Source organism: Corvus kubaryi, unplaced genomic scaffold, assembly GCF_017639235.1.
Source record: "Corvus kubaryi isolate FWS band 111438036 unplaced genomic scaffold, C.kubaryi_AGA036_p1.0 124, whole genome shotgun sequence".
NCBI lineage: Eukaryota > Metazoa > Chordata > Aves > Passeriformes > Corvidae > Corvus > Corvus kubaryi.
This window is the reverse complement of record NW_024580659.1, coordinates 2,102,161-2,117,075: the sequence shown is the minus strand read 5'-3', so window position 1 is coordinate 2,117,075 and position 14,915 is coordinate 2,102,161. Positions and strand designations below refer to the sequence as shown.

Below are 14,915 nucleotides of genomic sequence, written 5' to 3'. Positions count from 1 at the left end.
GGCGGCGCCATGAAGCGGCCGAGTGAGCGCCGGGAGCGGCACCGGGGGGGCACCGGGGGCGCACCGGGGGCAGGAGGAGGCGGCAGCGGGAGGCGGCCTGGCACCGGGGGGTGGTGGCCGCCCGGTGGCCAAGCGAGCGGCAGCGATCGAGGACGGGGGAATCGGGGACCGGGGCGAGGGAACGGCGGCCCGGCCCGGCCCGGCCCGGCCCGGCCCGGCCCGGGGGAATCGGGGCCGGGATCTCAGGGGGACGCGGGGGTGGGAGCTCGGTCGCGCCCCGGTGGCGGGGGATGTGTGTATCAGCCCACGGCGCTGACGGGCGCGGTGCGTTGCAGAGCTGAGGAAGGCGAGCAAGAGGCTGAGCTGCCACAAGCGCTACAAGATCCAGAAGAAGGTGAGTGAGTCCCGGCCGTGCGCGGCCCCCATCGCTGCGGTTTGCGTTTCTGGGCCCGGTGCTTTGATGGTTTTTGGCCTTAGACTGAGAAAGTTTTCTTGTTCTTGTCTACAGATCAGAGAACACCACCGAAAAGTCAGGAAGGAGGCCAAGAAACGCGGACACAAAAAGCCCAAGAAAGATCCCGGAATTCCCAGTGCCGCGCCGTTTAAGGAAGAGCTTCTGCGGGAAGCGGAGCAAAGAAAGCAGAGGGTAAAATACAGTTTGTGGTAAAGAGGATAAGAACCGAGACCATCCCTGTCTTTAAGGAGGCTTTATGTGCATAAGTGTGCGCTCAGAGGTGCAGTCATGGCAGACTGTAGACGGTCCTAGTAGACTCGTGCTTTGGAAAAATAATATATTTATTTCCAGCGTTGTACAATGTGCAACGACTTGCTCTTTTGTTTTTAACCTTCGTTTTCTCACTGTGCATATAAACATGCTGGACGTGGCATTTCTAATGTAGTCAGAATTACCTGTGCTGCTGGGTTACAGAGATGTCCCATCAGAGTGCTGGGAGTTAAATCATGGCATTATGTGATTACACAGAAAATAGGGATCTTCTGTCTGCAGTGTAGACTAGTGTGACATGGGAGCAGCACCTTTATCAGCTGTAGTGGTTGCTGTGGAACTGCTGTTTTGGGATCAAGCTGATGGATGGTTGCCTCTGAGTAGGATGCAAAAAAAGAGTTCCTAGAGTCACTTGGACAGCCAGGACTTCTAACTGAGCAGTCTCAGGAGCTTCGGTCAGAAATGGGGAGAAAGAACATTCTTCCTTACCACCTTCAAAAATGGTTTATCTGGCCTGGGTTTTTGTTTGCAATCAGCTTGAAGAACTGAAACAAAAGCAGAAGCTCAACAGACAGAAAGAACATGAAAAGAAGAGGAAGCTGGAAGCTAAAAAGAATGCGGCCAAAATCAAGGAAAAAGCAGAGGGAAAGGTAGGTATTCTGTATGATTTTGATTCTTTGAACCTCTAGAAGTCATCCTGAAACTGCACCTCTTAAGCAGCATGTTACGTGTTACATTTTCATGCTGAATATGCACACAAGTATTACACTCTAATTCTCATTTAAATAATTACCTTTTGTTTTTATTTGCTTCAGGAATCCCCTGGCAAGTCTAAAGGAAAGACTAACAAGCTGCTGAATAAAAATTCAAAGAAATCATTCTGCAGAGAGCTCATGAAGGTGAAATGCTTCAACTATTTTTATATCATTAGATGAGAGTCAGCAATGAGACCACTTGTTATTTTCCTTTTTTTGTATTGCTGTTCAGAACATGAAGTTTGTCTGTGATAAACTAGAACCCTGAAGTAAGGGATTTTACAACACAAAGTGTTTACAACTATTTTTGTAAGCCATAGCTATTCCAGAGTTGTCATCTGGTCTGTGATGTCTTATTTGAATCTTGTCTTTTTTCTGAGCCAGGTGCTTGAGGCCTCAGATGTGGTTCTGGAGGTTTTGGATGCCAGAGATCCAATGGGCTGCCGGTGTCCTCAGCTGGAGCAAGCTGTCACTTGCTCTGGAGGAAACAAAAAGCTGCTGTTGGTTCTGAACAAAATTGGTAAGAAACACAGGTTTTCTCAAAGTGTTACTGGCACTGTGGTTCTGTGGTAGGTGAGCTATGAAGAAGATTTTAAAGGAATCTGAGATTCCATTGAAGACATAAGATCCAACTCTGAGCTCGCTAAAAAGGGTGGAAATTACTGAGTTACCAGCAGCTAAAAAAAGAAAATAAAATACCAAGAGCAACAACAAGAGCAAAGGCAGCTTTGTAGTAGAGTAGCCATTGCAGGGATTGTGGGATAATCCTTCACAGAACATCACTCTGTACCATACAAAGTCTTCTAGCTAGACCCCAGCATCAAAAACCTAATACAGAGGCCAGAAATATAACTGTGATGTGTTCTGCTAAGGCAGAAAAAGACACACTGGGTGCCTTGAGGGAATGTACCCAGTATTTTACTAGAGTTCTCAGCCAAACATTATTTGTCATAATAAGATTCATTTAAGGAGTGAAAAAACTGCTATTCTTTCCAGATTTGGTGCCAAAGGACAACTTAGAGAAATGGTTGAATTATTTGAAGAAGGAGTTTCCAACAGTTGCTTTTAAGTCAGCAACAATGATGAAGGACAAGACTATGGTAAGAGCACTGCAGGCTGTCCTGTGAGGAAGTCATGTGTGTTTGTAGTCATACATGTTGAGCCATCTTTAAAGTTCCTTTTCCCCTGGTTTTGCACTTCCGTGACTGATGGATGTGCCTTTACACTTCAGCTGAGCTTTGCAGTACAGTGGGGGAATTCTTACCATTGAAATTACAGTAGATGAATAAATCTAAGTATCCATATTTTGTCTTCCTTAATAGCTCCTGACCACAGGATTTTTTTGCCTTTGAATCCTGTAGCAGGAACAGGTCACAAAAAGACGTGCACGTGTTGATTTCTCAGAAACCTCTCAATATTTCGGCAGCAAATGCCTTTTGAAGCTTCTTCAAGAGTACAGCAAGACCCAAGACAAAGGCATTCAGGTTGGGGTGGTAGGTAAGTATTTGGAGAAACAGGAGAAGTTTCCTTCTCCCTAAAGCTTTGAGATCCTGTAAATATCTGACTGGGTAAAACTGCTAACATCTGGTTTGCTAATGTGCTTTCTAGTCATTGTTCTCTGCTCTAAGGCTCTCAGTGTTGTAGTACTTGAGCTGACAGTGATCCATGGTGCACTTCCATGTGTAGCATGGGGAGCTGTGGGAGCACAAGGAAGGCAGGATATGTGCTCCATTGGCACTGCCTTCCACTTGCCTGGCAAAAATCCCACTGAATGCAGCACCACAAGTACTACAAGTGTGAGAAATGAGGATACATTCTTTGTCTTACTTCTACAGTGAAGACTTCAGATCCAACTCTGATCTCACACTGATGCTGTACCTTAGCAAAGATACCTGGAAGAAGCAGTTTTGATCAGTGTTAAAAGCTGTTTTTTCATTTAACTTGCAAGGATTAATGTGATTTTCCTCAGGTTTCCCTAACGTGGGAAAGAGCAGCATAATCAACAGTCTTAAAGGAAAGCGTGCCTGCAATGTTGGCCTGGCAAGAGGTGTTACCAAGTAAGCTCAGTCTCATAAAAGCTGTTCCTTTCCTTGTTTGTTTTGTTCCAGTTACCTTGAGTTTGTGTTTCAATCCAGTAGGGGCAAAGCACACCTTCGTTGTGCAGTTTTAAATGCACATTAAAATTTGCCAGATGAAAGGGACTGATCTGTGTGGTGCAAGCTCTCTCCAGGGGATACAGTGCATAAACGTGATGTTTTGTATGTTTAAATTTCTATCCTACACAAAGCACATGATGACAAAACACTGGAACTGACTGTATGAAGTACATTCAATCCAACACTGAGCTTTGTGTCTTGCATCCTTCACCCTTACCAGTCCCTTCACTGATTATCTACTCACAGTGCTTTTCTCCCTGAATAGGTCCATGCAAATTGTGCACCTCGATAAGCAGACAAAGATGTTGGACAGTCCAAGTATAATTGCAGATCCTTCCAACAGTACCCTGGCTCTGGCCTTGAGAAGTATCATAGACACTGAAGGATCAGACTCAGCAGATGTGCTCGAAGGAGTAAATGCCATCATAAATCACTGCAGTAAGCAGCAGGTGAGCTCCAACACTGCTTTTAAGACCTCATCACACAATCAGAGAGTGAAAAAGGATGATATTCTTTTTGTGTCCTATAGTTACAGTGAAGACCTCAGATCCAACTCTGATTTCACTCTAGTTTCAAGCAAATTAACCTATGCCTAATTGCCTTTCAGTTCTGTGAGAAGTGTTGTCATAGACCAGTGTGCTGTCTCTATACACCCACGAGTCTGGGTGAATGGCAGATGAATTTGTTAATGAAGTAGGCATTTGCTTTGTAATGTTTACTCCCACGTGCAAGAGAAAAACAGCTTTTCACTTACTCTGTCCTCACTGTTACCAACTTGATTTGCTCTTTTATTCCTAAAACTGTGTGAAAGGTGGGCATCCCTTTCTGAATGTGCTGTTTTCTTTTGTCCTAGATAATGATGCACTATAATATCCCAGATTTCAGGGACCCTGAAGAGTTTTTATCTATACTGGCTCAGAAGAGGGGCATGCTGAAAAAGGGAGGTGTTCCTGACATAGAAAATATGGCTAAATTAGTGCTTTGTGACTGGACAGGGTACGTATGCTGTGAACTTGCTCTATGCTGCTCACCTTTTTCTCACTCTTAATCCAGCACAGCAGAAGCACCGAGTCCAGCAAAGTACTTGAGAGGCTGCTTTTTTCCCTTCCTTTCCCACATTTTACTTGGGTAAAGAGCTGGATTGTCCAACAGATTTGGAGAATGCCATCCACAGATAATTTCCTAAAGTAGTGAAGGATACACAAGAAGAGTCAAAGCCTGTTGCGTGTTACTCCATAGACAGTTTGCTGACTTAGGCTGTAACTCTGTTATGGAAATCTGCTTTCCTCTCAAATACCAAGTCCATGTAGTCCTCTTCTAGACAGGAAAGGATGTAGCAAGCTTTCTGTGGAAATTTAGGGTGGTTCCTATATTGTGAGGGTACGAATAAATGTAACTCAGAATCAGTAACTGACTGTGACTATCTCCCTTGCTCAAGTGACTCAGCTGCTTTTACAGCTCATGCTTTTACAGGTGACCTGTGGTGACAGTGTGCCATTGCTTTTTCCTCTCAGGAGTGGGCTATCCACTTAATACTGTTGGACAGCTTCAGAGTCAAATTTAAATAGCTATTGAACTGCTGTTAAACAGATATTAGTACATGAGTAGTTAAACTCAGCAGTTTGAGAGCTTTATGCTTTGGGTTTTATTTTTAAATACAGCAATTTAACTATGTTATCTTCAGTTGTTTTTTAATGCTGATTTTTATTTTCTCAGAGCCAGAATAAAGTACTACTCACAACCTCCAGGATTTCAGAAGCCACCACCCTATCTTACAGAACAAAAAATAGCTGAAATGCAGGAAGGCTTTAATTTAAATAACCTAGAAGAAGAAAACAGCAACACTGTTCAAGGTAGGACTGTTATTGTAACAGACTCCCATTAACCATAGAGTCACAGATTGGCCTGGGTTAGAAGGGGCCTTAAAGACCATCTTGTTCCAAACCCCCTGCCATGGGCAGGGCTGCCTTTCACTCATACTCAGAGCCCCATCCAGCCTGGCCTTGAACACTTCCAGGGATGGGGCAGCCACAGCTTCTCTGGGCAACCTTTGCCAGGGCCTCACCACCCTCACAGGAAAGAATTTTTTCCTGCTATTTAATCTAAACCTACTTAGGTAAACTTACTTATACTCAGATCCAAGTTTTCCAGTTCCTAGTAGTTTTCTGTAGATGCCTTAGGGAGAGCTTTTCTCAGAGAATTGTCCTTGCCTTGGTGGCAGAACCCTGTGTGGGAGCCCTGTCTATGGCAGGGAGGGGGCAGAACTGCAGTGTCCCCTCTTGGAGGCTGGGCTTTACATCTGTGCTGGCTGACAGGGACTGAACAGACACTTCTGTGTTTTCTGCAGCTTTAAAACACCCCAGCCCAGCAAGCAGCATTGTTTTTCAGTCAGCTGGTATGACAAATGGGACAATAGAGGAAAATAAAGTGATAGAGGAAGGACCAGAGTGGGCAAACATGGAAACAAGCAAGGAGGAGGAAGAGGAAGAAGAGGAGGAAGAGGAATTCACAGAAAGTGATGATGATGAAGATGATGTGGAAGAAGATGATGATGATGTGGAAGAGGTAAATGAGGGTTTCACTAGGGTTGGGCTTTTTTCCTTAATTAAGGAAACAGCACTGTTCCAAGTCACTTGGCCTCAGCAGCGAGGCTCAGCTAAGCAAGGCTTATCACTATCCCCAGGCTCTGTTAGGTTTCATTTACATGGGAGATTTCATTAGTGATGTTTAAATAATGTCTGACCTCTGACTTTTAGGAAAGCCAAGTTCAGGTCACCAGAAGAACAAAGCCTGGAAAAGGACAAACAAATCCTACAAATTCCAAAGAGCAGACGGCAGGTGTGTATTCAGAACCCTGGCTTGAAGGATGGGCTCTGGTGCCCCAGCACTTGCACAGGTTTCACTAACTCATGATTTTGTCTTCTCAGGAAATGAACGTTCCAGATCACTGTCCTTCAGCTTAGATAAACCAGCAGATGAAGATGATGCCTATGATTTTAATACAGACTATGTGTAACAAATCAGGTGGGAAGGCACTGTTTGGAGAGTTACTACTGCCTTTCAGAAGAGTCAGGAAGACTTGGGTTGCAGCAGAAGCTGGAGTAGTGCTGCATAACCAGAGCTGCTGCAAAGACTCAATTGTTGCTATGTCAAATAATGTACATAAGAGTGTGTCTCCCTTGACAGTTCCAGATTTTATACAGGTCTAGAAAACTGTTATTCAGCTTTAAGTCTTAGAGTTTATTTCCTATATTAAAGCCTATTTTAAAAATTCCTAATAGACTCGCTTAGTCTGTTCATTTTGCCTTATAAAAAGACTTTTTAAGAGGACAAACACTTCATCTTTGAAAAAAAATGATAAATGTTTCATTCTAGTCATGTTCAGACAATTAAATCTCAAAGTAAATTTTCATGCCTGCACAAAATTTAATTGATTTTCCTAGAGAATTACAAAGACTTTACCCCTAGAGCATGATTTCAGACAGTAACTTTTCAGTATATTTTTGCAGAACTTGTAGAACTTTCACATGTAAAAGTTAGCTAGAAAATGCTCCTTTTACAGTGGAGTAACTAGGTACTTTATCTAAACACTCTTTTATGTTCTGAACCTTCACTGGGAATGGTAGCTGAGATTATATTAGTAATCCATCTCCACTGGGGAACAAGTTGATTTATCTTACAGTGCTCTTGAACAAGAGTGTTGTTTCCTGATGGCACCTGTTACACCTGGCAATAACTGGTAAATATAAAGCAAAACACTGCCCTGTGCAATAAGGATGTGCTACTGTCCTTAGCCTGTAGCAGAACTGGTAGAGCAAGAGAATTGCCAAGAGGCCCTGCAACTGCTCAAAGAATTAAGCGTTTACAATAAATGCCTGACACTAAGCATCTTCCTCCTGTGCATCTCTTTTTTCCCTATTAACTGAAAAGTATGATTTCTGTGTTCTTTGATAAATGTGTTTTCCCTCAATGTATGCTGAGGCATAGATTCTCATAGGCAGCTTAAAAAGGTGTCAAGTGCAGACACAGTTCCTTTAAGCCTGCTAAAACACAGCCTGCTCAGCTAAATTACATTGGCATCAGCTAATCCAAGTAAAGTCTTTCAAAGTTGGTAAGTGAATTTACTTCATTTTGCCTAACTGCTTCAAGGACAAAAATGGTTCTTGTTCATCAAAACCCAGGAAAAGAAACAATAGGTAACAAACCATATTGGCATATCCATGACAAAAACAACTCTAGGCAGTGACTGCAAAGAGAAAAGCAGTTTGAAATCCTTCTAAAGCAAAACTAAAACCATATTCAGTCATGAAGTAGTCCTTTACCTCTACTGCCCTCTGTTTCAGACCAGGCACACTCAGCTGTTACTGCATGAACACAAAACCTTTTGTCTGAACATCTTCCACTGAGGGCTCTTCACAAGCAACTTGAATGCAAACCTGTATTAATTGGAATAGTTGTCACAGTGGCTGCTGGGATGTATTGGTTCAATCACTCAACAGTACAACTATGAAAAACCAAACCAGCTTACCTGTAGCACAGGTGAGGGGCAGCTGGCTGCAGAGGGCACAGGCATCTCACTTGATGAGTTCCCAGACAAGGAAAGGCACAGCAGGAAAAACTATAGCAGAGCCAAGCTCCCTCGAGAGAACTATGGGGAACTCAACAATAACAAAATTAATCTGTAATTCACACAGCCTGGTCTCCAAATAAGTATTTTGTACTATTTCAGAATTAGATTGCTCTCACAACAACCAGAGCAATTCACTTTGGCTTCAGTCACTTGCTACTGTGTCTAAGTACAAAGGAAACACTTCTTAGATCAAGACTGGAATTAGATTGCCATTTACCTGAGGCTGAAGTCAGCATGTTACAATTAGCTTTATTTTTGAACAAAGTTTCATCCACCACTTTACAAAAAATCATTTAGTGTTCACTGGCAGTTAAAACCATTTTGCATAGTGAAATAATACTTGAAGGATTCATTTTTCAAAAAGGATTCAATTTTGCAGAATTCTGTAAGAAAGACTTAAACAGAAATGGTTGGGGAGAGATTTCATGCAAGACAGGGTTGTTGAGGGAATTATTTCACAGGATAACAAAACAAAACAACAAAACCTCAGAACAAAACCCAGGCAGCTCTTAATTACAGTACATTACTGTGCAAGATTTGCTGGTGCAAGGACCAGCTAAATTTGTATCTTGTTCTTAGAAACTTTGTTTCTGTAATTGACAAAATGATCCTCCCCTAGAAGACTTGTAGTAAAGAGCAGGAGAATGCAACTGAAATGACATAAACAAAAGTACTCGTTTATGGAGATCTTCCCTTGTTTTCTGTAGTGCTGCTGGAGTAGCATCTTGTGTCACACAGGTGACACGAGCCTCCTTTGGACCTGTGCATTTCAGAACTGCACCTGAGTAAGTGCATTACCTTGTGCTCCAGAAGGCAAGGATGGCTCTGTAATACAAATTGGCTAAAAGAAATATTCTGCTTGGCTCCAGAAGTTTCCTGAGAAAACGTCATCATTTATTCAAATGGACTCTACTTTGCTTCGTAGGCTTCTGAGTGTCTGCGGATCAGGCTGAACTTGCCTGTAGGGTCAGGGACATACCACTTCTCCCAGACTTCTGCATAGGAAGCTGTTCTTCCCCAGGGTTTGAAATGTCCATTCCAATGGAGCAGCTTGGCAGCTTTCACAAACTGAAGAGAGTACCTTTTCCCGGCACTTGACCCTTCAATTGAAAAAGAAGCATTAGTGCTTGAAATAAAGGCAGCAGATACACAAACATGCAATCATTAACTTCAAAACAAAGGATTTAACAAAGGAAATCTTATCATTTATGGAGAAAGGAGGTGATAGGGGAGGCAGAAATAAGGGCAAAGTGAAAAACAATCAGGTGCAATGGAATGCCACTTTGATCTCTCTCAGTGTCTATTTTCATACACTGCCTTAACTTCCAAGTTCTTTAAAACCCGCTTAACACGCAGATGAATTGAGCAGCCAATGTATTGCTCATCAGAAACATAACCTGAAAAAGCTCTCCCAGCACTGGGGTTTCACCAGTAGGACAGACCTGAATGTCTGTTCTTCTCAACAGTTTTGGAAGAAACACCTTGGATCACATCAGGTACAATACATTTGTGGAAAATGAGAAGGATTTTGTGAGTAAGTCAATTCAAGAACTAACCCCCAGCAGTTTGAGAAAGACTCAAGCCCACAAGCCCCAAGATGGTTTTGCAAAGATGTTTTTCCTTAAAGAACAAAGCACAGAGTAGGGGAATAAAAGCTCAGTTTACTGCATCATCCACGAGGTGTCCAGCTACAGACCTGGAAAAACACCCTGAGGGAACAGTACCACAAACGCTTCATACGTACCGAGATGTCGGACGTTCCACATGGGATCAATACTGGAATGCTGCTTGTAAAATACAATTAGCAGTGGAGGTGTTGTGACGCTGCCAGCCAGAGTCTTACTGTAGAGTTCCTCTCTGGAAGTTGAAAGGATGCTGATCAGTTGATTTTTCACTTGCAGCAGCACAACAGGAATCCAGAGATACATGTGCAGCCCCCCATTCAAGAGGGAAATGCCACCAGCAGAACCCAAGCCCTGAGCAGCTGCCACCCCCAGCCTGGGGAACTTACACCACATTAAGTGCCATCCACTTCTCCAGTTGTTTAGTGATGTTCTGTAATTTCCATTCAGTCAAATTGGCAACGAAAACTCCGGGATTGAAAGAGCAGGTGTTGGCTTTCATAGCAAGCTTTCGGATGGTTTCCTTTTTGTAATCTAGAAATCCAATGTAATTATACTGGGGGGAAAAAAGAGAGTAGAAATTAGCTTCAAATACGGTGAAATTCCTTAAGAAAAGTTCTGCACAACTCACAACAGACAGGTGTAAGTTGAAGTTGTTAGAGCAAATATCTCTTCCTTTAAAATGAGAGAAAGAAAGCTTAATAGGTATAATGTTTTAAAAATATGATTATATAGACTACTTATTTTAAGGAATGCTGCATGCTCTTAATATATTATTAATATGGTACCAATCTCAGATAAAGTACTTTTTACACATTCAGAAATGAAAAATTGTCCCTCAGATGTTCTTAGACTTCCTGCTGTTCGACAATGAGAATTGCTCTCATTGTAAAGCACAGCAAAAATTCCAAGTAATTTACTGTGCCTGAACAGAAACTGCAGGTCCCATTTGTAAAACTGGTTTGGGCAGGGACAGTCACATGTTTAGGTTTACAGCATTTGGAACATTCCCAAATGCCTGAGATCTACAGCATTATTACCATTGAATAGGACTAAAACTAACCTGATTGCCTGCTCCACGGACAGCAACTTTACTACTGGTTGAGTCACAGTCATCTGAAAATGCAGCTGCATGTCCAGGTTTCAATGGAGTGTTGTAAAGTTCAACAATATCATCTGGAAAATGGAAGTAAGCACAGGAAAATCAAAAGCAATCCTGACATAGTGCTGAGTTAGGCTTTGTTCAGTCCATTGTTACATCAAATAAGCCTACTCAGTTTAACCCAATTAATTAGTATTTCCAAAATTTTTACAGAAATGTCTGGGTTCTGTGAGAGATGAGATAGTGACTTCAGCATAAGGCCAGTGGCAGCTAACAAAGGTCCCATACCTTGCACTATTACATCATCATCCACATAGATGACCTTCTCTGCATGAGGTACCAAGTTGGGCAAGTAGAATCTTGCAAAGGTCAGCTGTGAGAACAGCAAAGCAAGAGAAGTGAAGAATTAAATGAAAAGAACTGTTCAAATAAATGTGAAATCGACTAATTTTTCTGGCACTTATTTTGGCAGTAATGTCCAAGACAAAATGTATCGAGGAAGTAAAATAGGCAGCAATATGCTACAAGTAACTTAAAATAAACAGGTTCCATTAATTCCTGGTTTACCATGAATGTATGCATATATAAGCTAACTTTAAAACTGGTCTATATTAAAATTTCTTATGTCTCCATATAGATCTGCAGCATCTCTGAGGTGTTGGCATGCTTGACATGCCAGCTGCTGTGTTTCACTGTGGCTAGCAGCAAAAAATGATCCCAGCCATGCATATGTAGATATTCAAATCCATCTCTCACTATCCAGAAATTAATTTTCACTGAAATCTAGGAAATTGATTTTATGAAAAATTGCTTCTTTGCTAACAGATTTGGTTTTGATCTCTAGCTGTGTTCAAAAGCCAACATCAAAGTATTGTTATTAACCAGTAATTGCAAAAAATAATCGATATCATCCTCACTGGTTTGAAGGTGTCTGCCTTTTGAGGATCCACTTGTACTTTGCCTTCTAAGACACGAGGGTCAAAATCCAAAATTCGGTATCTCATATTTTTCAGAGAAGTGCTCCTCAGCCACATCCTGAAAGCAGGAGAAAGGCACAGATCTTGTTAGGTGAGACAAAACCAAGTGAAAAGCAAGAAATCCAACTGACAGTGACATAGATCTTGATGTGGCTACTCACTTCCTACCCAGCAAAGACATCTGGGATGTAATCGGTGCTGGCATCGGTGCTGTCCCGTGTGGCCACAGGGGCAAGCCCAGGGTCAGCAACTGCACACCTGGGACATGTGAAAGGTACGAGGTCCCTTCTTGTTTTATCAGAAATACACAGTCCTATTATCACAGGCCCTTCCCAAAACCATCCGTGTGGACAGAAGGGGGTAAAAATAACAGGATCGAACAACAATCTACAAAAATGGAGAAACATGATTGCCAGCATTTGAATTGCTTAGATGAAATGTAGAAGTACCTTTCACAACCCTTCCACCAACAAATTCCACCTTCACTGGTTGGATATAACCCCACTGGAAAAGATGTCCCTTTTGCATCCCTGAAGCCTGACCGGAAGGAATGGTGGGACTCCCACAGCAGCCTTGTCAAAAAGCTGCCATAAGCAGCAGCAGATGGAGCTGGGAGTCAGGGGAGTGCAGCTCCAGGGAGAGGCAGCTCACTCTCTTCTCAGAAATACAGAAGTACACAGTGCTGTGGGAATCCAATGAAAAGATCATTACCTCAAGTGATCCACAGTATCATTCAAAGTAACAATGTGGAAAACCACGTTGGATCTGGTGTGCTGGTAAATGCTGTTCATGGCTGCAATTGCACCTCCGAGCCTCTCATCCGACGCTGCAATGACCACAGAAATCTCCTTGTCATTCCCCTCATCTGTCAGACTCTGGGGAGCTGCAGGAATGAAATCTATAGGCTGAAGTCCTAAGGGGCTTGGATCTGTGGAGTATAAATGACATACTTGTTTTTATTACTATATATTATTATTACCACACTAAAATTCCCAACACTTCCATTATTTCTGCTATACACTTGGATGTCTGAGCTGAGGTGTGGATTACAGTGAGCCAGTATCGAACACTCAGAGCATCGCTTTTGAGAATCTGAGATGCTAATGAATAGAATACACACACATTTACAGAAAACTGCACACATTTAACCACACATTCACACACAGCACAAGATATTAAAAGGCTGAGCTACAGTAGTCTGCACTTATCTTTGGTCCCCTCTGCCATGTCTATAACCTCATTAACTTCCCCCCCACCCAAACCACAAGGTGGGTTCTGTCTGGCCAGAGCATGTGTTTTTCCACCAAATCTTAAAACAATATTTACTTTTTTTTAAATTAAAATAAAAACCAACATACCTGACAATTCCCGTCTCAAGAAGTCACTGAGGCTTAGGAAGTTATGATGAATAACTAGCAAAAATATGACAACAGCCACTATAAGGATGGAAATGTTCACTGAAAATTAAGAAGAAAAAACTTTATCAGTATAACCAGAGAAGGACTGAGAAATCCAGATACAAAAGATATTAAAACAAACCAAAACAAGACAAACACAGATTTACATACCTTTCCTTAATGTCATTTTTCTTTTCTTATTTTATTAGAATGAGACTCCTGCAAACCTGCAAGAAAAAAATACAGCAGTCACTCCCAGTGCATTCTTCCATGAGGCATGGTGCACTATCACCAGGAGTGTCACAACAGTTTCAGTGGCAAATGCAGTGAATGCTTCCCTCTGTCAAACAGATAAAACTGTACGTCGCATTTTAACAAGTGAGTATGGTCTCAGTAAGCATCTAACTACAACCACAGAATCACAGGATGGGTTGGGTTGGAAGGAACTTCCAAGATCACCTGGTTCCAACCCGCGCCATGGGCACAGACACCATCCCCAGCTTCTCTGGGCAACCTGTGCCAGGGCCACACCACCCTCAGCAGGAAGAATTTCTTTCTAATACCTAATTTAAACCTGCCCTTTGACAGTTGACAGCCATTCCCCCTTGTCCTGTCATCTATGTCCTTGTCCAAAGTCCCTCTCCAGTTCTCTTGGAGCCCCTTTAGGCACTGGAAGGGGCTGCAACAGGTCCACATCCTTCTCATGTTAGGGACCACTCCCCACATACAATGACACATCTAAAGATCTCACAGATAAAAAAGAGACATGCAGATCTTGCCACTTACTTCACTGTCAGAAAAAAAAATAAAAAAGCCAAACTCCTGCCAGTCAAAAGTAAGTTGAGAAGATCTGGAAAATTATGTATGGTTTCTTTGCTGTTGAAACAATTTATTTAACTATCTGAACTGGAAGCACCCAAACAATAAGATAAAATGTTACATGTTTCTCTCCATGCTTAACCAACAGCAAGATTCTGGTGCTTATGAGATTTTAACAAACAGGATTCATTACATGCTTTAAAAACCATTACATTCTCTACATAAAAAATATATATCAGAGTATCACCTGAAGTGTCATCACATGGAACAGGTCACAAAAGTGGGAAAGAAGGCAGCACCATCATATTATAGAAGGGGGTAAAAACACAACACTGATGCAATTTTGGTAGGAAATTCAAACATGCTTTTTCATGATTTAAGGGTCAAGGTGAAATCAGAACAAGAGTTGCATATCCTAGCATGTCAAGGAGCTCTCAAGTAACACAGAGGAAGATCTCTAACAACCTGCAAATTTCCAGAAACGGTGACAGACTTGTGAAATCCCTGCATTAAAACACCACAAACAGTACTGCGACTGTTACGTGTATCAGAACCAACCACCTCCTTCCCGCTGCTGCATTTCTACCCCAGGGCAGACACATCAGCGGAGCCCAACAAATCCCTGCCCTGAGCCGTGTCTCGAGCACCACCGCACTGCTGGCAGGGGCGGGACACGGAGCTTTGCCTGTGGAGCACAACGCCACGTCCCGCTGTGGAACGAAGCACTTTGCAA

General features: G+C 42.5%; 2 protein-coding genes and 3 non-coding genes across 5 annotated transcripts in view; 4 read left to right on the top strand and 1 right to left on the bottom strand.

The window, feature by feature from the left end:
* Positions 1–6: 6 nt before the first annotated feature.
* GNL3 (G protein nucleolar 3) lies at positions 7–6,913 on the top strand. The gene is made up of 15 exons (XM_042019332.1): positions 7–22; positions 336–394; positions 509–646; positions 1,261–1,374; positions 1,540–1,623; positions 1,864–1,999; positions 2,476–2,579; positions 2,841–2,976; positions 3,449–3,536; positions 3,901–4,084; positions 4,489–4,631; positions 5,352–5,488; positions 5,983–6,200; positions 6,392–6,473; positions 6,563–6,913. Exons 1-15 carry the CDS (start codon positions 10–12, stop codon positions 6,649–6,651), a joined length of 1,725 nt encoding a protein of 574 aa, XP_041875266.1. The 5' UTR covers positions 7–9; the 3' UTR covers positions 6,652–6,913.
* Positions 2,055–2,130, top strand: LOC121661158. The gene has a single exon (XR_006014851.1). It is a non-coding gene; the product is annotated as a small nucleolar RNA SNORD19 (small nucleolar RNA).
* Positions 3,278–3,351, top strand: LOC121661165. The gene has a single exon (XR_006014853.1). It is a non-coding gene; the product is annotated as a small nucleolar RNA SNORD19 (small nucleolar RNA).
* LOC121661169 lies at positions 3,758–3,833 on the top strand. Its single transcript, XR_006014854.1, has one exon. It is a non-coding gene; the product is annotated as a small nucleolar RNA SNORD69 (small nucleolar RNA).
* Positions 6,914–8,494: 1,581 nt separating the features above from the next.
* The window catches only part of GLT8D1 (glycosyltransferase 8 domain containing 1), a 7,087-nt gene continuing 666 nt past the window's right edge, over positions 8,495–14,915 (bottom strand). The window contains exons 2-10 of the mRNA XM_042019345.1: positions 13,535–13,590; positions 13,325–13,423; positions 12,678–12,894; positions 11,907–12,024; positions 11,278–11,362; positions 10,951–11,063; positions 10,277–10,443; positions 10,010–10,122; positions 8,495–9,365 (exon numbers count right to left, since the gene is read on the bottom strand). Coding sequence (XP_041875279.1) covers positions 9,175–9,365; positions 10,010–10,122; positions 10,277–10,443; positions 10,951–11,063; positions 11,278–11,362; positions 11,907–12,024; positions 12,678–12,894; positions 13,325–13,423; positions 13,535–13,550 — 1,119 coding nt within the window. The 5' untranslated portion in view covers positions 13,551–13,590 and the 3' untranslated portion in view covers positions 8,495–9,174. The remainder of the gene's footprint in view (positions 9,366–10,009; positions 10,123–10,276; positions 10,444–10,950; positions 11,064–11,277; positions 11,363–11,906; positions 12,025–12,677; positions 12,895–13,324; positions 13,424–13,534; positions 13,591–14,915) is intronic.